The sequence below is a fragment of the Eretmochelys imbricata genome, chromosome 27, assembly GCF_965152235.1.
Source record: "Eretmochelys imbricata isolate rEreImb1 chromosome 27, rEreImb1.hap1, whole genome shotgun sequence".
Lineage (NCBI taxonomy): Eukaryota > Metazoa > Chordata > Testudines > Cheloniidae > Eretmochelys > Eretmochelys imbricata.
In genome coordinates, this window is record NC_135598.1 from 767,083 (window position 1) to 790,705 (window position 23,623).

General features: G+C 59.6%; 1 protein-coding gene across 1 annotated transcript in view; it reads right to left on the reverse strand.

Annotated features, from left to right (window-relative positions):
- ITGA2B (integrin subunit alpha 2b) overlaps positions 1-17,982 on the reverse strand; it is a 62,482-nt gene extending 44,500 nt beyond the window's left edge. Inside the window, exons 1-4 of the mRNA XM_077806300.1 lie at positions 17,577-17,982; positions 15,439-15,569; positions 14,491-14,588; positions 13,778-13,943 (exon numbers count right to left, since the gene is read on the reverse strand). Of these exons, the coding sequence (XP_077662426.1) occupies positions 13,778-13,943; positions 14,491-14,588; positions 15,439-15,569; positions 17,577-17,932 (751 nt within the window). The 5' untranslated portion in view covers positions 17,933-17,982. The remainder of the gene's footprint in view (positions 1-13,777; positions 13,944-14,490; positions 14,589-15,438; positions 15,570-17,576) is intronic.
- Between the last annotated feature and the right edge of the window lie 5,641 nt (positions 17,983-23,623).

Below are 23,623 nucleotides of genomic sequence, written 5' to 3' on the forward strand. Positions count from 1 at the left end.
CCACACCCATACACAACCCACACCCCACAACCACACACACCTACACTCCCCTCAACACCCCCCCACACCCCCCATACACACCCTCACCCCCCCACCCCCCACCCCCACACCCCCCACACTCCCTCAACACACCCCCACACACACCCCACCCCCCACTACCCCACACACCTACACTCCCCTCAACACACCCCCCACACCCCCATACACACCCACACCCCCCACCCCCACACTCCCCTCAACACCCCCCCCACACCCACCCGCCCCCACCCCCCCACCCCCACACCCACACCCACACCCCCCCACACTCCCCTCAACACCCCCCCCACACCCATACACAACCCACACCCCACAACCACACCACCTACACTCCCCTCAACACCCCCCCACACCCCCCATACACACCCTCACCCACACCCCCCCACACCCACACCCCCACACTCCCTCAACACACCCCCACACCCACATACACACCCCACCCCCCACTACCCCACACACCTACACTCCCCTCAACACCCCCCCTCACACCCATACACACCCACCCCCACACCCCCCCACACTCCCCTCAACACACCCCCACACCCCATACACAACCCACACCCCACAACCACACACACCTACACTCCCCTCAACACCCCCCCACACCCCCCATACACACCCCACACCCACACCCCCCCACACCTACACCCCCACACTCCCACAACACACCCACACCACCACATACACACCCCACCCCCCACAACACCTACACTCCCCTCAACACACCCCCTCACACCCATACACACCCACCCCCACACCCCCCACACTCCACTCAACACCCCCCCACACCCTACACAACCCACACCCCACAACCACACACACCTACACTCCCTCAACACCCCCCCACACCCCCCATACACACCCACACCCACACCCCCCACACTCCCCTCAACAACCCCCACACCCATACACAACCCACACCCCACAACCACACACACCTACACTCCCCTCAACACCCCCCACACCCCCCATACACACCCCACACCACACCCCCCCACACCTACACCCCCCACACTCCCTCAACACACCCCACACCCACATACCACCCACCCCCCACTACCCCACACACCTACACTCCCATCAACACACCCCCTCACACACATACACACACACCCCCACCCCCCCACACTCCCCTCAACACCCCCCACACCATACACAACCCACACCCCACAACCACACACACCTACACTCCCCTCAACACCCCCCACACCCCCCATACACACCCACACCCACACCCCCCCACACTCCCTCAACACACCCCCACACACCCATACACACCCCACCCCCCCACTACCCCACACACCTACACTCCCTCAACACCCCCCCTCACACCCATACACACCCACACCCACACCCCCACACTCACCTCAACACACCCCCCACACCCATACACACCCCACCCCCCCACTACCCACACACCTACACTCCCTCAACACACCCCCCCATACCCCCATACACACACACCACACCCCCCCACACACCAATACACACCCCACCCCCACACCCCACACACACACTACACTCTAACACCCCCCCCACACCCCCCATACACACCCACACCCACACCCCCCAACACCCACACCACCCACACTCCCTCAACACACCCCCACACACCCATACACACCCACCCCCCCACTACCCCACACACCTACACTCCCCTCAACACACCCCCACACCCCCATACACACCACACCACACCCCCCCACACACCCATACACACCCCACCCCCACTACCCACACACTACACTCCCCTCAAAACACCCCACACCCCATACACACCTCACCACACCCCCCACACACCACACACCCCAACACTCCCCTCACACACACCCATACACACCAACCACAACCCCCACACTCCCCTCAACACCCCCCAACCCCCGTACACACCCACAACCCCCAAACCCCCCACCCCCACACCCACACCCCCACACTCCCCTCAACACCCCCCCACACCCATACACAACCACACCCCACAACCACAACCACCTACACTCCCCTCAACACACCCCAAACCACACACACACCATATCCCCAAACCACACCCACACCCCCCACACTCACACCCCCCACACTCCCCTCAACACACCCCACACTACCTAATACACCACCCCACCCCACTACCTACACTCCCCTCAAACACCCCCCCACACCCCCCATACAAACCTCACCCCCACACCCACACCCACACACCCCCACACTCCCCTCAACACACCCCCACACACCAATACACACCATACCCCCCACTACCCCACACACATACACTCCCTCAACACCCCCTCACAACATACACACACACACCCACACCCCCCCACACTCCCCTCAACACACCCCCACACACCCATACACACCCCACCCCCCACAACCACACACACCTACACTCCCCTCAACACACCCCCCCACACCCCCCATACACACCCACAACCACAACCACACCCCCCCCCATATCCCCCAAACACCCACACCCACACACACCCACACCCACCCCCCCCACACTCCCCTCAACTCACCCCCACACAACCCATACACACCCCACCCCCCCACTACCCCACACACCTACACTCCCCTCAACACCCCCCCTCACACCCATACACACCCCACATCCCACAACCACACACACCTACACTCCCCTCAACACACCCCCAACCACACACACCCCATACCCCCCCACACCCACACCCCCCCACACTCCCCTCAACACACCCCCACACACCCATACACACCCCACACCCCCACTACCCCACACACCTACACTCCCCTCAACACCCCCCCACACCCCCCATACACACCCACAACCACAACCACACACACCCCCCATATCCCCCAAACACCCACACCCACACACACCCACACTCCCCTCAACACACCCCCACACACCCATACACACCCCACCCCCCCACTACCCCACACACCTACACTCCCCTCAACACCCCCCCACACACCCCCCATACACACCCACAACCACAACCACACACACCCCCATATCCCCCAAACACCCACACCCACACACACCCACACTCCCCTCAACACACCCCCACACACCCATACACACCCCACCCCCCCACTACCCCACACACCTACACTCCCCTCAACACCCCCCCACACACCCCCCATACACACCCACAACCACAACCACACACACCCCCATATCCCCCAAACACCCACACCCACACACACCCACACTCCCCTCAACACACCCCCACACACCCATACACCCCCCACCCCCCCACTACCCCACACACACCTACACTCCCCTCAATACACCCCCAACCACAGACACCCCCATATCCCCCAAACACCAACACCCACACTCCCCTCAACACACCCCCACACACCCACACACACCTATACACACACCCCCACACACCCCCAAACACCCCCACTCCCACACACAGTCACACACAACCACCCACACCCACCAACAGTCCCGTCAACACACACGCACGCACCCCCCACACACACGCACACCCCCATCCCCCCCACACTCCCCTCAACACACACACACCGGGGCTCCCTGCATCCAGGCCCCTGCCCCGGGCTGGGCGGAGGCACCGGGGGCTGCCTCCCTCCCCCGACCCAGCCCGCAGGCTCGCTCCCCCCTGCCAGCCCCCAGGACTGCGCGGGCCAAGGGGCAGCAGTCGGGGGGGGGCAATCCAGGTCAGGTTCCCCCCACTCGGGTGCAGGAGCGGGATGCAAGGGTGAGGGGCAAAGGGGGCACAGTGCAGGGGGCAGGGACTGGGGTGAGGGGCAAAGGGAGCCCAGGGCAGGGGCTGGGGTGAGGGGCAAAGGGGGCCCAGGTCAGGGGGCAGGGGTGAGGGGCAAAGGGGGCACAGTGCAGGGGGCAGGGACTGGGGTGAGGGGCAAAGGGGGCCCAGGGCAGGGAGCAGGGACTGGGGTGAGGGGCAAAAGGGGCACAGTGCAGGGGGCAGGGGCACAGGAGGGGGCAGGGGGCAGGAGTCAAGGGATTGGGGCGCAGGAGGGGGCAGGGGTTGGGAGGGAAGGGGGTGTAGGGATTGGGGTGCCGGAGCAGAAGCAGGCAGGGGCGAAGGGGGCACAATGCAAGGGTTGGGAGAGAAGGGAGGGTGGGGAGCCCGGGGAGCTCATGGGGGCCAGGGGCTATGGAGGGATGCCACGCCCATGGGGGCCAGGGACACCAAAAGGCAAGTTTGCCCAGAGTGCCATTTTACCTGAGGCCGGGGGAGTCTGGAGCTGGTGTGGCTGCGTGGGGAGGGGGTGTCGGCGGCAGGGAACCGGCGGTTGTGGGGGAGGGAGGCATTGGGGGCAAGGAACAGACGTGGCTGCGGGGGGGTGCAGGGAGCTGGCGTGGCTGTGGGGGATGGGGGCATTGGGGGCAGGGGGCTGGCGTGGCTGCGAGGGGGTGCAGGGAGCTGGCGTGGCTGTGGGGGAGAATCATAGAATATCAGGGTTGGAAGGGACCCCTGAAGGTCATCTAGTCCAACCCCCTGCTCGAAGCAGGACCAATTCCCAGTTAAATCATCCCAGCCAGGGCTTTGTCAAGCCTGACCTTAAAAACTTCCAAGGAAGGAGATTCCACCACCTCCCTAGGCAACGCATTCCAGTGTTTCACCACCCTCTTAGTGAAAAAGTTTTTCCTAATATCCAATCTAAACCTCCCCCACTGCAACTTGAAGCCATTACTCCTCGTTCTGTCATCTGCTACCATTGAGAACAGTCTAGAGCCATCCTCTTTGGAACCCCCTTTCAGGTAGTTGAAAGCAGCTATCAAATCCCCCCTCATTCTTCTCTTCTGCAGGCTAAACAATCCCAGCTCCCTCAGCCTCTCCTCATAAGTCATGTGTTCTAGACCCCTAATCATTTTTGTTGCCCTTCGCTGGACTCTCTCCAATTTATCCATATCCTTCTTGTAGTGTGGGGCCCAAAACTGGACACAGTACTCCAGATGAGGCCTCACCAATGTCGAATAGAGGGGGACGATCACGTCCCTCGATCTGCTCGCTATGCCCCTACGTATACATCCCAAAATGCCATTGGCCTTCTTGGCAACAAGGGCACACTGCTGACTCATATCCAGCTTCTCGTCCACTGTCACCCCTAGGTCCTTTTCCGCAGAACTGCTGCCTAGCCATTCGGTCCCTAGTCTGTAGCTGTGCATTGGGTTCTTCCGTCCTAAGTGCAGGACCCTGCACTTATCCTTATTGAACCTCATCAGATTTCTTTTGGCCCAATCCTCCAATTTGTCTAGGTCCTTCTGTATCCTATCCCTCCCCTCCAGCGTATCTACCACTCCTCCCAGTTTAGTATCGTCCGCAAATTTGCTGAGAGTGCAATCCACACCATCCTCCAGATCATTTATGAAGATATTGAACAAAACCGGCCCCAGGACCGACCCCTGGGGCACTCCACTTGACACCGGCTGCCAACTAGACATGGAGCCATTGATCACTACCCGTTGAGCCCGACAATCTAGCCAGCTTTCTACCCACCCTATAGTGCATTCATCCAGCCCATACTTCCTTAACTTGCTGACAAGAATACTGTGGGAGACCGTGTCAAAAGCTTTGCTAAAGTCAAGAAACAATACATCCACTGCTTTCCCTTCATCCACAGAACCAGTAATCTCATGATAAAAGGCGATTAGATTAGTCAGGCATGACCTTCCCTTGGTGAATCCATGCTGGCTGTTCCTGATCACTTTCCTTTCATGCAAGTACTTCAAGATTGATTCTTTGAGGACCTGCTCCATGATTTTTCCAGGGACTGAGGTGAGGCTGACTGGCCTGTAGTTCCCAGGATCCTCCTTCTTCCCTTTTTTAAAGATGGGCACTACATTAGCCTTTTTCCAGTCATCCGGGACTTCCCCGGTTCGCCACGAGTTTTCAAAGATAATGGCCAATGGCTCTGCAATCACAGCCGACAATTCCTTCAGCACTCTCGGATGCAACTCGTCCGGCCCCATGGACTTGTGCACGTCCAGCTTTTCTAAATAGTCCCTAACCACCTCTATCTCCACAGAGGGATGGCCATCTCTTCCCCATTTTGTGATGCCCAGCGTAGCAGTCTGGGAGCTGACCTTGTTAGTGAAAACAGAGGCAAAAAAAGCATTGAGTACATTAGCTTTTTCCACATCCTCTGTCACTAGGTTGCCTCCCTCATTCAGTAAGGGTCCCACACTTTCCTTGGCTTTCTTCTTGTTGCCAACATACCTGAAGAAACCCTTCTTGTTACTCTTGACATCTCTCGCTAGCTGCAGCTCCAGGTGCGATTTGGCCCTCCTGATTTCATTCCTACATGCCCGAGCAATATTTTTATACTCTTCCCTGGTCATATGTCCAACCTTCCACTTCTTGTAAGCTTCTTTTTTATGTTTAAGATCCGCTAGGATTTCACCGTTAAGCCAAGCCGGACGCCTGCCATATTTACTATTCTTTCGACTCATCGGGATGGTTTGTCCCTGTAACCTCAACAGGGATTCCTTGAAATACAGCCAGCTCTCCTGGACTCCTTTCCCCTTCAAGTTAGTCCCCCAGGGGATCCTGGCCATCCGTTCCCTGAGGGAGTCGAAGTCTGCTTTCCTGAAGTCCAGGGTCCGTATCCTGCTGCTTACCTTTCTTCCCTGCGTCAGGATCCTGAACTCAACCAACTCATGGTCACTGCCTCCCAGATTCCCATCCACTTTTGCTTCCCCCACTAATTCTACCCGGTTTGTGAGCAGCAGGTCAAGAAAAGCGCCCCCCCTAGTTGGCTCCTCTAGCACTTGCACCAGGAAATTGTCCCCTACGCTTTCCAAAAACTTCCTGGATTGTCTATGCACCGCAGTATTGCTCTCCCAGCAGATATCAGGAAAATTAAAGTCACCCATGAGAATCAGGGCATGCGATCTAGTAGCTTCTGTGAGCTGCCGGAAGAAAGCCTCATCTACCTCATCCCCCTGGTCCGGTGGTCTATAGCAGACTCCCACCACTACATCACTCTTGTTGCACACACTTCTAAACTTAATCCAGAGGGAGGGAGGCATTGGGGAGGGAGGCATTGGGGGCAAGGAACAGACGTGGTTGCAGGGGGGTGGTGCAGGAAGCTGGCGTGGCTGAGGGGGGTGCGGGGAGTCCGTGTGGCTGTGGGGGATGTGGGCATTGGGGGCAGGGAGCTGGCGTGGCTGTGAGGGGGTGCAGGGAGTCTGCGTGGCTGTGGGAGATGGGGGCATTGGGGGCAGGGAGCTGGCGTGGCTGTGGGGGGGTGCAGGGAGTCCGCGTGGCTGTGGGGGATGGGGGCATTGGGGGCAGGGAACAGCTGTGGCTGGGGGGGCGGGTGCAGGGAGCCGGCGTGGCTGCCAGGGGGGGTGCAGAGAGCCGGGGGGTCTGTGGGGGAGGTGGGTGTTGGGGCAGGGGAAAGACAGTACCTTTTCCATAAGTGGTGCTCTTCGGGATGTGTTGCTCACGTCTATTCCACACCAGGTGTGCGTGCTCGCCACGGGAACCAGTGCCGGAAGTTTTTCCCCTAGCCGTACCCGTAGGGGGGAGCGCCCCCCGCGACCCCCGGAGTGGCGCCTCCATGGGGCGGTATCCGGGGAGCTAAGCGCTCCCCCACACCCTCAGTTCCTTCTTGCCGGACAACTCCGACAGGGGAAGGAGGGCGGGGTGCGGAATAGACGTGAGCAACACATCGCGAAGAACACCACTTACGGAAAAGGTAACTGGCGTTTGAGCTAAGCGCTCCCCCACACCCTCAGTTCCTTCTTGCCGGACAACTCCGACAGGGGAAGGAGGGCGGGGTGCGGAATAGACGTGAGCAACACATCGCGAAGAACACCACTTACGGAAAAGGTAACTGGCGTTTCTTCTTCGAGTGACTGCTCACGTCTAGTCCTCAGTAGGTGATTCCAAGCTATACTGTGGGAGGCGGGAGGAGTTCACAAGTTCCCGGGACGGAGCACAGCCCTGCCGGACCCGGCGTCATCCCTGGCCTGGGAGACGATCGCATAGTGCGAGGTGAACGTGTGAACCAAAGACCACGTGACGGCCCTACAGATGTCCTGGATGGGGACGTGGGCCACGAAGGCAGCCAACGAGGCCTGCGCCCGAGTTGAATGAGCCCTCACAATCAGTGGCGGGGGGACACCTGCCAGCTCATAACAGGAGCGGGTGCACGAAGTGATCCGATGGGAAAGCCGCTGAGTGGAAATCGGCTGGCCCCTCGCGCGCTCGGCCAAGGCGACAAACGGCTGCGAGGACTTTCTGAACGCTTGGTCTGCTCGAGGTAGAAAGCCAGAGCCCGCTGCACATCGAGCGTGTGGAGACAGCGCTCCTCACTGGACGCGTGGGGCTTGGGGCAGAGGACCGGCAGAAAAATGTCCTGACCCATGTGGTAGGCAGAGACCGCTTCAGGGAGGAATGCGGGGTGTGGGTGGAGCTGGACCCTGTCTTTATGAAAGACCATGTACGGCGGCTTGGAGGTCAGGGCCCTGAGCTCCTAGACTCGCCTGGCTGACGTGATTGCAACCAGGAAGGCCACCTTCCTCAAGAGGTGGGACGAGGAGCACGTGGCCAGTGGTTCAAATGGGGGCCTCGTGAGACGAGCCAGCACCAGGTTTAGGTCCCAGGGCAGGACCGGGGGTCTAGAATACAGGAAAAAAAGGTCCAAACCCTTAAGGAACCAGCCAGTCATAGCATGGGAAAATACCGCGTGCCCTTGCACCGGGGGATGGAAGGCCGATATGCCTGCCAAGTGTACCCTGACTGACGAGGGCGCCAGGCCCTGGGCCCTCAGGTGGAGGAGGTAATCAAGGATAAGCTGGATCAGGACGCCCACCGGGGAGACACCCTGGTCCGCCACCCACCTAGAAAACCGGGACCACTTCGCCAAATAAGCGCGGCGAGAGGCGGGACGACTACTTTCGAGGAGGACACACTGAACTTGCTCTGAGCACGAACTTTCCGCTCCACCTAACCACTGAGCAGCCATGCCGCGAGGCGAAGAGCCGCCAGGTTGGGGTGCAGGAGGCGGCCCTGGTCCTGAGAGAGCAGGTCCAGGCGGAGTGGCAAGGACGGAGCTACTGGCAGGCCCGTGTGGGTCCCGAACCAATTCTGCCTGGGCCACGCCAGGGCAATCAGGACGACCCAGGCCTTGTCCGTCTTTATCTTCTCCAGGACCCTGCTGATTAGAGGGAGCGGGGGGAAGGTGTAGAGAAACTGGCCTGACCAGGACAGGGTAAAGGTATCGGAGATAGCACCCCTCCCCAGGCCCCCTCGGAGCAGAACCGGGGGCATCGCCGGTTCTGCCGAGTCGCAAATAGGTCCACCTGGGGAGTTCCCCACCTTCGGAAGAGCTGGTGAGCCACTTCTGGGTGGAGGGACCTCTCATGTTGCGAGAAAAAGTCCCTGCTCAAGCGATCTGCCTTCTCATTCCAGGCACCCCGTAGGTGGAAGGCCTTCAGGTGGGTGTCGTGGGCTGTACAGAAATCCCACAGCCTGAGGGCTTCGCGGCAGAGGGCAGAGGATCGGGCCCCGCCTTGCCTGTTGATACAGAACATCGAGGCCGTGTTGTCTGTGAGGACCCTGACCACCCTGCCCTCCAGGTGCAAGCGGAAGGCCACAAACGCCAGCTGCACCACCCTGAGCTCCTTGACGTTTATATGTAGGGTCAGGTCTTGAGCCGACCACAGGCCTTGGGTCTGAAAGTTCCCCACATGGGACCCCCAATCCAGGTCCGACGCATCGGCTACCAGCTCCAACGACAGGGCCCTGTCCCTGAATGGGACCCCTTGGAGCATGTTGTTTGGGGCGGACAACCACCGTAAGGAGGTGATCACAGAGTCTGGCACAGTGAGGACCTTGTCCATCCTGTCCATGGCCTGGGAGAACTTCGAGGCCAACCAGAGCTGGAGGGGCCTCATCCTGAGTCTGGTGTAACGGACCACGTACGTGCACGCCAACATGTGAGCCAAGAGTTGTAGGCAAACCCTGGCTGTTGTCACCGGGAACCTTGTGACCGAGTCGATGAGAGTTTTCAGGGTCTCAAATCTGGCGGGAGAGAGGCCCTGGCCGACGCTGCGTCCAGAAGCACCCCCATAAACCCTATGCGTTGGACCGGGACTAATGTGGACTTGGTGTTGTTACCAACAGGCCCAAGGTGGTGCATGTGGACAGGAGGGGTGCCACGTGATCCCTCACCCGACAAGCCAGCCGTCCAGATAGGGAAATATCTGGACCCCCCCCACCGCCATCTGAGGTAGGCTGCTAGCACCGACATGCATTTTGTAAAGACCCTGGGGGCAGTGGACAGTGGACCACGAATTGGTAGTGATTCTGCCGCACCACAAAACGGAGGAAGCACCTGTGCCCCTCGAATATGTGGATGCGTAAGTACGCGTTCTGCAGATCGAGGGCAGTGTACCAGTCCCCGGGATCCAAGGAGGGGATGATGGAGGCCAGGGAGACCATGCGGAACATGAGCTTCACCATGTGCTGGTTCAGACCTCAGAGGTCCATGATGGGCCTGAGCCCCGCTTTGACCTTCGGATAAGGAAATACCGGGAGTAGAACCCCTTGCCCATGAACTCCTCGGGCTCTGCCTCTATCGCTCCTAGACCTAGGAGCCGCCCCACCTCCTGCTAGAGCAGAGCTTCATGCGAGGGATCCCACAAAGGGGACGGGGGCAGGGGGTGGTAGGGCGGGGAGGAAGTAAACTGGAGAGTGTAACCCCGGGAGATGGTGTTGAGGACCCATCGGTCCGAGGTCAGCCGCGACCACTCCAGGAGGAAAGCACACAACCGGTTGGAGAAGGGTAGCTTTATTGGGGGTGGATCCCTGATGAGGACTGGCGGGGTGCCCCAGACTGTCCTGTCAAAAATGCCTTTTCCCCGCCTGCTTGCCCTTGGAGGACCCAGGCTGGGGGGCAGGCTGAGACTGCCTCTGAGGGCGTCTCCCGCTGCTTCTTATGGGAGGCTTTGTACTTCGGGAGGGCGGCCTGGGTGGGAGTCTGCTGCGGCTTGAACTTAGGTTTTGCTGGAGCCAGGACATAGAGGCCCCGAGTCTGGAGGGTCGTGCGGGAGTCTTTCATGCCATGCAGCCTTGTATCTGTTTCCTCCGCAAACAGAGCTTTCCCATCAAACAGGGGATCCTGCATGGCAGTCTGCGCCTCGCTGGACAGCCCAGAGAGCAGGAGCCATGATGCCCGTCTCATGCACACCACGGAGCCACTGATCGTGCGGCCGTGTCCTCAGCATCCGAGGCTGCCTGCAGGGTGCCCTAGGGGCCGCTGCCCCTTCCTCCATTAGCGCCTTGAACTCTTTCCTATCGCGCCCCTGGAGGGAGTCCTCAAACTTGGGCAGGGAGCCCCACAGACTGAATTCGTACCGACCCAGGAGAGCCTGATGGTTTGCCACTTGTAATTGGAAGCTCGAAATGAATAAACTTTCCCTCCCAAAGAGTCCAGTCATAGAATCATAGAATATCAGGGTTGGAAGGGACCTCAGGAGTCATCTAGTTCAACCCCCTGCTCAAAGCAGGACCAAGCCCCAATTTTTGCCCCAATCCCTAAATGGCCCCCTCAAGGATTGAACTCACAACCCTGGGTTTAGCAGGCCAATGCTCAAACCACTGAGCTATCCCTCCCCGCCTCCAAGAGTCTTTGTCCTTTGGGGTCGGGGCTGACTGACCCAGACGTTCCCCGTGGTTGGCCGACTTGACCACCAGGGAGTTGGGCCCTGGGTGGGTATGCGAATACTCATGCCCTTTAGCGGGTACAGAGTACTTGCGTTCCGCCTTTTTAGAGATGGGGCCAACAAGGCTGGTGTTTGCCACAGGGCATTTGAAATCTTAGCCACCCCTTCATGGAGAGGCGAGGCCACCCTGCCTGGTGCCGAAGGGGACAGCAGGGAGTCTGAGGGCTCCTCCATCTCCTCTGCCTGGAGGTGGAGGCTTGCTGCCACCCGCTTTAAGAGTTCTTGGTGGGCCCTGAAGTCCTCCTGCGGGACGTAGGGAGGCGGGCAGCAATCGCCTCCTCCGGGCAGGGCGAGGAGGCCGGTGCAGAGCTCTGGGTGTCGGCCGGCACCGGAGGGTCCACCACCTGGTTGGACTCCAGGGACGCACGTCCTACCAACTCCTTTCTCGGGGGTCTGGAGAGGGAGGCCGACGGTGCCTCTGAAGTTCCAGCCACTGAGTGAGCTCCCACCGGGGCTGCGCCGGAGGCCACGGTGCCCACTGGTACCATTGGGCCGGCCACGACGCTCGGTGCCGCTGCAAACCTGTTCGGGTTGCCTGGCCTGGCCCATCGAAGGACGGCTACGAATGGAGACCGGGCTGGTGTAAGATCTGCTGCTGTCCCTGGACCAGGAGGAGCTACGACGGCCACGGGACCGTGATCTCGACATGGAGGACCGGTACCGGCGGTAACAGCTGCTCTGAGAACGGCCTCGACCAGCAGACCCGCGATGGCAAAATACTGGCGATCGACACCCGGGGCTGCGATGTCTTGGCAGAGATTTGGAGCGGGAGTCCGAGCTGGAACGGGGTCGATGACTGTGCCGTGATTGACTGTGGTACCCTCTCCGAGATGAGGACCGACGGCGAAGCCCGCTGCGGTCCTGCAGATATTCGCTCCTTGAGGACAAGTGGTGCCGCGAGTCCCGGCCCGACGGAACCCAGCCAGACAGTCTGGTCGGCGTTGAGGGCGATCCACCTGGACTCTGCCCCAAGCGATTGCTGGGCCGTGATCAGCGTCGGGAACGTTCCCTCGACCGAGACCGGTACCAGGCTGGAGGCGACTGCGGAGATCCCAGCGGCGGCTTGCCTCTGTGCGACATCGGCGACGCTCCGAGTACCGGCATGGACATAATGTCCCGGGCCAGCCGGAGGGCTTCAGGCGTGGACGGCATCCGGACATCCGGAAAGGCCTGTTCCAAAGGGGCTGGGCTACTCCGCTCAACGTGAGACGGAGGCCTGGGGCCCGGTGGGGATCGGGGACTGCCCGACATGGGCCTAGCCTCTGACCCTGACTTCCCTCGGTGCCGCTGCGAAGCTGGAGTCTTCCTGGCCCTCTCGGTGTGCCCTGTGGGTGGGGTGCGGTGCCGACCAGGCCTGGCCCCGGAGGGTCGCCGCGTGCCGATGCCGCGGTGCCAGGTACCGGTTCGGAGCGGCACGCCGGAGTCGGGGTCAGTGCCGACTCCATCAGCATGGCCCGGAGCCTAACGTCCCTTTCTCTTTTGGTCCGAGGCTTAAACGACTTGCAAATCTTGCACCTTTTGCTGATATGGGCTTCTCCCAAGCAGCGCAGACAGTCTTTGGCACAGAACGCCTGCGAGAGCCGCACGACGTAAACCCCGGGGCGCGGGGCATGCCCCGGCCCGGGCTCACTGACTGACTAAACTGACTGAACAGCTAACGAACTACAGTTCGTACTAACCTGAACCATCGGCTCTGGGGACGAGCTTCACCCCCCGGAGCAGAGCAGTTCCGACGCCCTTCGCTGGCGGCAGGGAGGAACTGAGGGTGGGGGGAGCGCGCAGCCCCCCTTATACCGCGCCCGGCAGGCGCCGCTCCAGGGGTTGCGGGGGGGCCCCCCCCACGGGTGCGGCTAGGGGAAAACCTTCCGGCACCGGCACCCACGGTGAGCACGCCCACCTGGTGTGGACAGACACGAGCAACCACTCGAAAACGAAGCGCCCTGGCTGCGGTGGGTGCGGAGAGCTGGCCTGGCCGTGGAGGAGGGGGGCATCGGGGGCAGGGAACCGGCGTGGCCGCGGGGGGGGGGGGGGCTCACTTACTGTAGTGCCTATGAAGGTACGTGGCCTCCATGTGGTGGCAGCGGCAGGGCGCGTATTCGGTGAAGCGGCTCAGGCCCTCGGTGGCCACGAAGCAGGTGCCCACGGGCGTCTGGGTGGCCTGGGCCGTGCCCTCGAAGACATTCCAGTGCTGCAGGGGGGCGCAGGCCTGGCAGGACGACCGGACACTCAGCGCCATCCGCTGCAGGTGGAATCCCAGCTCACCTGCCCCTCGCCTGGCCAGGCCCAGCGCCCCCCAGCACGGCCTGGAACCTCCCGCCCCTGGGCTGGGCTCCCCCTGCTGCCCTGTCCCCCCACCCCCAGCGTCCGTCCAACCCACAACAAACCACCAGCGCCCACATCTCCACCTCGTCTCCCCGGGGCGGGACAGACCCAGCACTGAAATGCAGCTGCCTCTGGGGCAGAGCACGGCAGCAGGTTACCAGGACACAGCGGCTGAGAGCATCGGGAGAAGAACCAGACCCCTCTGCTCTGGGGAGCCAGGGGCAGCCAGGGCCCCAGCTGAGCCCCTCGTCTCAGCACATCCCCTCCTGGCCGGTGTGGGACGGGGTCACTCCCTGCCCTCTGAGACGCCCCCAGCCAGGGGTCTCCCACCCAGCCCGACCCTGCGCAGCTCCCCAAGGCGGCCGATCGCCAGGCGGTTGCCAGGCTGCGTGGGCAGGGGCAGGGGCAGGGGCTGCGCCCGGGGCACCCACCACAACGTTGCCGTCCCAGCTGTTCACAGACGCCCCGAACCACTGGTGAGACTTGTAGGTCTTCAGCTGGAGCAATCCCTTGCTCTCGGCCTGGTCCCCTGGGGGGACGGGCAGGTCAGCACAGACTGCGGTGCAACTGTGGGAAAAACACCCGGGAACGCCCCCCCCCGGGATCCCCAACACGCCCCACCTGCCCCCACCTCACCCCGGGGTCCCTACCGCGCCCCGATCCACAACTGACCCCCCCCACCCGACCCCGGGGTCCCTACCCCCCAGATCCAAAACTCCCCGAACCCTCCCTAACCCCCACCTCACCCCGGGGTCCCTATCCCGCCCCGATCCACAACCCACCCCCCCACCCTCCCCACCTCACCCCGGGGTCCCTACCCCTCCCCAATCTACAACCTGCCTCTCTATCCCCACCCAGGAGTCCCTGCCTCCCTGCCCCACAACCTGCCCCACCCACCACGGGCTCTGTTCCCCCCCAATCCACAACCTGTCCCACCCGTCCCCACCTCACCTGGGGTCCCTGCCCCCCAGAACCCTCCCTAACCCCCACCTCACCCCAGGGTCCCTACCCCTCCCTGATCCACAAGCCGCCTCCCCCACCTCAGGGTCCCTACCCCTCCCCGATGTGCAACCAGCCCCCCCACCCAGGAGTCCCTACCCCCCGACCCACAACCTGCCCCACCTCACCCCGGGGTCCCTAACCCCCCAATCCACAACCTGTCCCACCATCCCCACCTCACCCCGGGGTCCCTACCTTGCCCCGAACCACAACCCACCCCCCGATCCAAAACCCGCCCCACCCACCCTGCACCCATGTTATCCTGGGGTCCCTACCTCCCCCCCGAGACCCACCTTCCCCCCAGCCCTCCTCTGGCCCACAGTAACTAACACCCCCTGTTTACCCCAAGCTGCCCTCTCGGCCGGCTCTGGCTCACTCACCTTTCGGATCAAACTCTATGATGCTGCATTGGGTCCCGCCGGGCGCCCAGGGGCACAAGTACACAGCTCCAGCCTCCACCACGCCGGGCTGCGAGGTGTTGGCCCGGGGCGCGCCCACCACCACACTCATGCTATGGGCACAGGGGGAGGCTGTCAGGGCAGGACCCCTGGTGCGGGCGGGAGCAGACTGGGCTCCGGGGGCCTGCATGGAGGGTGGCTTTGGGATGTGAGCTGGCCCGGCTCCTCATCCTGCAGCCCTCCCCCCCCAGATCCCGGTGCCTTCGGTCTCAGAGCCCCGCAGAGTCCTGTCCCCCCCCACCCCCACTGCAATGCAGCCCCCTCTGGGGTGGGACTTGGCTGCTGTTTGACAGAGCAATGCAGCGCCACCTGGTGGAGGGGACAGGAAGGGGGGCAGCCTCAGACAATCGGGGGATGAAGGACATTGGCAGCGGGGTCCAGGCTCAGCTCCTCAGACGGACTGAGCCAGCCAGGAGTCAGGGGCCTAATCCACTGGGTCTGCATCTGCAGCAGCATCTGGGCAATGCCCACAGGTGCCTGGCACAGACGCTGGGGGGGCCCTGCCAGTCTCACCCCCTGGCCCAGCCCAGCCCTGGGGCCAGAGCGTGACATGGCATGGGAGGGGGAGCACCGCAGCCCGCCCACTCAGAGCCTGGCACCCTCCCAGGGGACAGCCGTTCCTGTGGACCCCCTGGGCAGAGGGTCAGCCCAACACCTCACCCCACTGCAGCCCCAGTGCCGTCCTCGCCTGCTCTCCCCCACTGGGGGCACTAGCTGGGCCATTCCCTCCCCCACTGGTGGATGGAGCCAGGCGCCCTGGCTTTGCCCCGAGCCCCAGAGAGCTGGTGGGGCCAAGCCACTGGGAAGGTCACCCCTTGGATTGTCCCAGCTGCCCCGTCACCTGCTCATGGGGCAGGCGGAGCCCCAGAGCCGGGCCGGCTCCTGTCAGCTCCCAGGGGTCTCCTTGGCCCCTTGGATGACATGACCCTCCGATCTCCCCCTCGGCCCCAGGGACACCTGACACCTCCCAGGCTGCTTGGCCACTGAGCAAACTGCCCCCGGGGTCCCTGCCCTGGGCCAGGCCCCTGCTCCGAGCCCGGAGAGCCCCACGCCTGCCGGGACCTTGTCAGCAGCGTGCGTGGTAGGAGGCAAAGGGCAGGGGGCTCAGTGTTAGACGTGCGCACACACACACAACCCCCGTGTGCACACGTGCATCACACTCCATGTGTGTGCACACTTCACATGCACACCTATGCACACGTGCGCACAAGCACACACGGGGCAGCTGGGCTGCTGGCCACAGTGGTGTAGGTCTTTGGGCAGGAGAATTTCACAGCAGGAGAAACCCCTGGGGGGAAAAGGAGGCAGTCGGGGGGCTGGGGGTGGAGGGCTGGTCTGTGTGCTTGCAGTTTGCCAGCTTCCTGGGGAAGGCTGGAGCATGGGGTTGGGGGGGAATAGGGAGCGTGGACATGATCCTGGGGGGCAGAGCGTGGGAGCCAGTCCAGTGTGCCGGGAAGCAGGAGGGAGGGGAGGGGAGCGATAAATTGGACTGGTTTTCCCCTTAGACCTGCTTCCCGGGGGATCTTACCGGCCAACTCCCTGAGTTTGCTAAAGTGCCCTCCTGAAATCCATTGTCTTTATTGTGCTGTTTTCCCTCCTACCAGGCTCCAAAGGGAACTAGGCTCATCGGCACCCCAGCTGCCTTCCGCCTTCAAACTCACCTGTGTCAGACTCGAACCCAGGACAGCCTCTACCCTGGTCGCTTCCTCCCCCTTCTGAACTAAAAACTTGTCTCCAATACAATCCACCCCACCCCCATCCTGGCCTTCACCCTGCCCCAACCCCAACCCCAACCCAACCCGGCCTTCACCCTGCCCCCACGCTCACCCTGCAGCCCAACCCGGCCTTCACCCCAACCCCCACCCCACCCCCACCCAGCTTTCACCCTGTCCCCATGCTCACCCCCCATCCCAACCCGTCTTTCACCCTGCTCCCACCCCCATGCTCACCCCCCACCCCAAACCCTGCTCTGCAGGTGCCCCCCTGAGCATCTCAGTTCTTGGCTCTGACAAGTGGGGCCTGCGGATGTGGCTGGGGGCATGAGCCCCCCCATCACCTACCCTCCCTTCTTGTCCTTGAAGAAGTCCATGGCGAAGCCAAAGTAGCTGTGCTCGGGCCCGGCGTAGACGGTGGGATGGTCCGAGCGCAAGTTGAAGGCTCGCGCCGGCCACAGCCCCGGGGGAGCCAGCAGCACCTGGACCCAGCACCAGAGCCACAGGGGAGGCAGCGGCACCCACGGTCCCTGGGCTCCAGCCATCATCCTGGCGCGTGGCATCCCCCCTCCTCTGCCTCGTGGGGATCGAACGCTCCAGGCAGGCCCCTGCAAACGGCCCAGCTGCCAGCGGGTCCTTATCAGAGGGGATGCAGCCGCTTCCGGTAGGCCTGGGGCGCTGCCCAGAGGGGCTGGGGAGAGCATCGGCCTGAGAGGAGAGCTGCACGGCCCCGGCCCTGCCAAGGCCCAGGGGAGTGGAACTGGGTGGAAAGGCCCAATCGCTTAGAGAGGAGACCAATGAGGGGACGTGATACGAGTCCAGGGGACAGCAAGTGAAATTACAAGGGGGGAAATACACAACATGTCATTAGCCTGTGGAACTCCCCACCACAGGATGTGGTTGTGGCCAAGAACCTAGCACGATTCAGAAAGGGACAGGACATTTCTGTAGGAAACAGGCAAATCCAGAGCTGGCCTCATTAATGATGACGAACATTGGACAGTGGAGGTGAAACCTGGTGCAAGGTTTAAGCCAATCTCTGCCTGTCAGAGCCAGGCTGAGGCTGGGGGCGCGATTATCACACAGCTGGCACTGCAGTGTTCCTGCCCCTTCCTCTGCAGCAGCTGGTGCTGCCCATGTCAGAGCCAGGGCACGGGGCCAGATGGACCCACAACATGGAGCTGGGAAACGGCAGCGCTGGTGTGCCTGGGGCTTTCTCACCCCTTCCTGGCCGGAACTGTCCCACTGGGCCGCCTGCCACCCTCATCTGCCCCAGGCGCCGCCTCACGCTTCCCATGGCGTCGGCACCACACGGGGCAGGTGGAGGACAGGGCTGAAGTGGCCAAAAGCCAGGAGTGATTTGGGGTTCCCAGCTTGAGGCACCCCCAAGGGCCTACGCTGGCCAAGGGGGCTGGTCAGCAGGCCTGGCTCCTTGTCTCCCTTGGGGTCACCCAGTCCCCCCTCCCCTTTCCAGGCTCCCAGCGCCCTGCAGGGTGGATGTCCGCAGTGGGCAGAAGGGGAGCTGAGGCAGAGGGTATGGCTTGCTCCAGGTCACACCTGGCTGAGCTGGGAATTGCCCCCTGTCAAGGTTCCCTCCCCACTCTGAACTCTGGGGTACAGATGTGGGGACTCGCATGAAAGACCCCCTAAGCTTATTTCTACCAGCTTAAGTTAAAAACTTCCCCGAGGCACAAATCCTTCCTTGTCCTTGGATGGGTACTGCTGCCACCCCCAAGTGAGTTAGACAAAGATTCAGGAGAAGGACAACTTGGAGTTCCTGTTCCCTAAAATATCCCCCCAAGCCCTTCACTCCCTTTCCTGGGGAGGCTTGAGAATAATCTACCAACCAGATAGGTAAACCAGATTCTTAAAAAACAGAACTTTATTATAAAGAAAAACAAAATAAAAGAAGCACCTCTGTAAAATCAGGATGGAAGGTAACTTTACAGGGTAATCAGATTCAAAACACAGAGGATTCCCCTCTAGGCAAAACTTTAAAGTTACAAAAAAAACAGGGATAAACCTCCCTCTTAGCACAGGGAAAATTCACAAGCTAAAAACAAAAGATAATCTAATGCGCCTTGCCTTATTTACTTACTCTTTTTGCAATATTGAGACTCATTTTAGGATGATTTTAGGAGAAGGACTTTTCTGACCTGATGCTTCTCTACTTCCCCAGGAAACACACCAAACAAAGAGCACCAACAAAGCCTCCGCCCCACCCCCGATTTGAAAGTATCTTCTTTCCCCATTGGTCCTTTTGGTCAGGGGCCAACCAGGTTATTTGAAAAGGAGTACTTGTGGCACCTTAGAGACTAACCAATTTATTGAAGTGAGCTGTAGCTCACGAAAGCTCATGCTCAAATAAATTGGTTAGTCTCTAAGGTGCCACAAGTTCTCCTTTTCTTTTTGCGAATACAGACTAACACGGCTGTTACTCTGAAACAGGTTATTTGAGCTTCTTAACCCCTCACAGGTAAGGAGGAATTCTAGGCTACTCTTAGCTGTATGGTTATGACACCCCCCCCAGATCACAGATGGTGCTGGACAGCCTGCTCCACACTGGCTGGGATTTCTTCCTGGAGCTCTAGGAGAAAACAGAGTGACATGTGCACCTCTGGATATACTACAGAGTATATAAAAACTAACAATATTTTCCACATTTCAAGGACGATTTTAACCAGTTGATTCTGGGGAGAGTGCATCAGCCACTTTGTTAGAAGCTCCTGAGATGTGCTGTGTGTTGAAATCAAAATCTCAGAGAGCTAAACTCCACCAAAGAAGTTTTTTGTTATTTCCCGTGGCGGTATGAAGCCACTTCAGCACAGCATGGTCGGTTTGCAGGTGGAAACGCCATCCCCAAATGTAAGGGCGTAGCTTTTCCAGAGCGTACCCGATGGTGTAACATTCCTTTCCGCTGATTGACCAGTGGCTTTCCCTCTCAGACAGCTTCTCGCTGAGAAACATGACAGGGCGGAATTCTTGATCCGGTCCTTCCTGCATTAAAACTGCTCCCACTCCACGCTTGGACGCATCTGTGGTTACTAGGAACGGTTTGTCAAAGTCTGGGGCCCTTAGCACAGGGTCAGACATGAGTGTCCCTTTAAACTGGTTAAAGGCCTTCTGACACTCTTCGGTCCACTGAACGGCATTTGACTGTTTCTTTTTGGTTAGGTCTGTCAGTGGGGTGGCAATTTGGCTGTATTGCGGTACAAATCGGCTGTAATAACCGGCCAAGCCTAAGAAGGATTGAACCTGTTTCTTTGACTTTGGGACAGGCCACTTTTGGATAGCATCCACTTTGGCCTGTCGGGGGTTGATAGTTCCTTGACCCACCTGGTGTCCAAGGTAAGTCACTCTGTTTAGGCCTATTTGACACTTCTTAGCCTTGACAGTTAGTCCTGCCTCTCTTATGCGCTCAAGGACTTTTTTAGATGTTCCAGGTGTTCTGCCCAGGAATCAGAAAAGATGGCCACAGTCAAGGTAGGCGACTGCAGATTCTCACAATCCCACTAGGAGACCATCTACAAGTCTTTGGAAGGTGGCGGGTGCATTTCGCAGCCTGAAAGGGAGCACATTAAATTCATACAGCCCGACATGTGTAATGAAGGCTGACCTTTCCTTGGCAGATTCATCCAGTGGTACCTGCCAGTACCCCTTGGTTAAGTCCAAGGTAGAGATGAACTGGGCCCGTCCCAGTTTCTCTAATAGCTCATCTGTGCGTGGCATTGGATAGTTGTCTGGGCGAGTTACAGCATTTAGCTTACGGTAGTCCATGCAAAAACGTATTTCCCCATCTGGTTTGGGAACTAGAACCACTGGAGATGCCCATGCACTTCCAGAGGGGCGGATTACACCCATCTGTAACGTATCCAGGATCTCCCGTTCTATAGCAGTTTTAGCTTGAGGAGACACCCGGTAAGGTTGGACCCTAATTGGGTGAGCATTCCCTGTGTCAGTGGAGTGGTAGGCCCGGTCAGTCAGTCCTGGGGTGGCTGAGAACGTTGGCGCATAGCTAGTGCACAGCTCCTGGATCTGCTGTCGCTGCATACGCCCAAGGGTCATGGAGAGGTTCACCTCTTCCACACCACCAGCACTTTTCCCTTCGTAGTAGACACCTTCAGGCCACTCAGCGTCCTCTCCTCCCTGGGCTGTAAACTGACAAACCTTTAACTCTCTGGAATAAAAGGGCTTTAGAGAATTAATATGGTACACCTTAGGCTTTTGGTTGGAGGTGGGGAATGCTATGAGATCATAGAATCATAGAATATCAGGGTTGGAAGGGACCTCAGGAGGTCATCTAGTCCAACCCCCTGCTCAAAAGCAGGACCCATCCCCAATTAAATCATCCCAGCCAAGGCTTTGTCAAGCCTGACCTTAAAAACTTCTAAGGAAGGAGATTCCACCACCTCCCTAGGCAACGCATTCCAGTGTTTCACCACCCTCCTAGTGAAAAAGTTTTTCCTAATATCCAACCTAAACCTCCCCCACTGCAACTTGAGACCATTACTCCTTATAATTAACAGCTCCCAGGCGCTCCTGGACCGTGAATGGCCCTTCCCACGACTCTTCCATTTTATGGGCCTGGAGCGCCTTTAAGACCATGACCTGGTCCCCTACTTTGAAGGAACGCTCTCTGGCATGTTTATCATACCAGGCTTTTTGCTCTTCCTGAGCGTCTTTTAGGTTTTCTCTAGCAAGGGCTAAAGAGGTTCGGAGGGTGTTTTGTAGGTTGGTTACAAAGGCCAGAATGTTAGTTCCTGGAGAAGGTGTAAACCCCTCCCATTGCTGCTTCACCAACTGTACTGGCCCCTTAACCTCGTGGCCATATACAAGTTCAAATGGTGAAAACCCTAAACTGGGATGTGGTACAGTCCTGTAGGCAAAGAGCAACTGCTGCAACACTAGGTCCCAATCCTTGGAGTGCTCATTTACAAATGTATGTATCATGGCCCCCAAAGTTCCATTAAACTTCTCCACCAGGCCATTTGTTTGATGGTGGTAAGGGGTGGCAATCAAGTGGTTCACCCCATGAGCTTCCCAAAGGCTTTTCATGGTCTCTGCCAGGAAATTAGTTCCCGAATCTGTAAGGATGTCGGAGGGCCAACCTACCCTGGCAAAAATGTCTGTTAATGCCTGGCACACATGTGACGCAGCAGGGAGGGGGGACTGTTGACCTGGGAATGTGGCAGGGGACTTTCACTGGGGATGGGAGACCTGAGAGCCTGTCACCTGAGCCGGGAGGGGGAGGTAACACCTCTGCCCAGGAATGTGGACAAAGGCGGCAGGAGAGAGCCTGCTGGGGGAGGGGGTTGTTGGGGTCAGTTTGGGGCTGGGTGGAGGAACGCAGGGAACCCCAGGGCTGGGGTCTGAGCTCCCTGCTCCCCCAGAAGGACTTGACTGAGGGGTCCTGGTTGTACCCACAAGCTGTGTTTTAGACTGTGTTCCTATTGTCCAATAAACCTTCTGTTTTACTGGCTGGCTGAGAGTCACAGTGAATCCCAGGAAGAGGGGTGCAGGCCCCGGACTCCCCCACACTCTGTGACAACACACGTTTATCCCTGGTGTTGCTTAGAGCTACTGCTTCTGGCCATTGGGTAGCAAAATCCATGAAAGTCAGTATGTACTGCTTTCCTCTGGGTGTCTTTTTTGGGAAAGGACCCAGAATATCCACAGCTACTCGCTGAAATGGAACCTCAATGATAGGGAGTGGCTGGAGAGGGGCTTTGACCTGGTCTTGGGGTTTTCCCACTCTTTGGCACACCTCACAAGACCGGACATAGGTAGAAACGTCCTTGCCCATTCCCTCCCAGTGGAACGACCTCCCCAAATGGTCTTTGGTCCTGTTCACCAGAGCATGGCCACTAGGATGAGCGTGGGCTAAGCTCAGGAGCTTTACCCGGTACTTAGTTGGAACTACCAACTGTCTCTGCAGATGCCAGTCTTCCTGGTGTCCACCAGAGAGAGTTTCCTTGTATAAAAGTCCTCTTTCTACAACAAACCTGGATCGATTAGAAGAGCTGAGAGGCGGTGGGTTGTTGTGTGCCGTTGTCCAAGCTCCCTGGAGGCTTTCATCTGCTTCCTGTACAGCCTGGAACTGTTCCCTTGATGCTGGAGACATCAGTTCCTCACTGGATGGTGGACTTGGGCTTGGTCCCTCGGGAAGCGATGCAGGGGATGGGGCTGTTTCCGTGGACTACGAACCGCTCTCCATGGGTGCACTATGGGGTATTTCAGGCTCTGGCTGAGCCTCTTGTGTAGGGTTATCTGCTGCTGCCAGGGCGGGCTCGGTGGGGCCCTCCGGCGTTGGAGCTGTAGACGGGGTTGCAAGTGCTGGACTCAGGGCTGGAAATGGCTCTGGTGCTCGTTGCTTCGTCAGTTCCAGTTCTGGGACT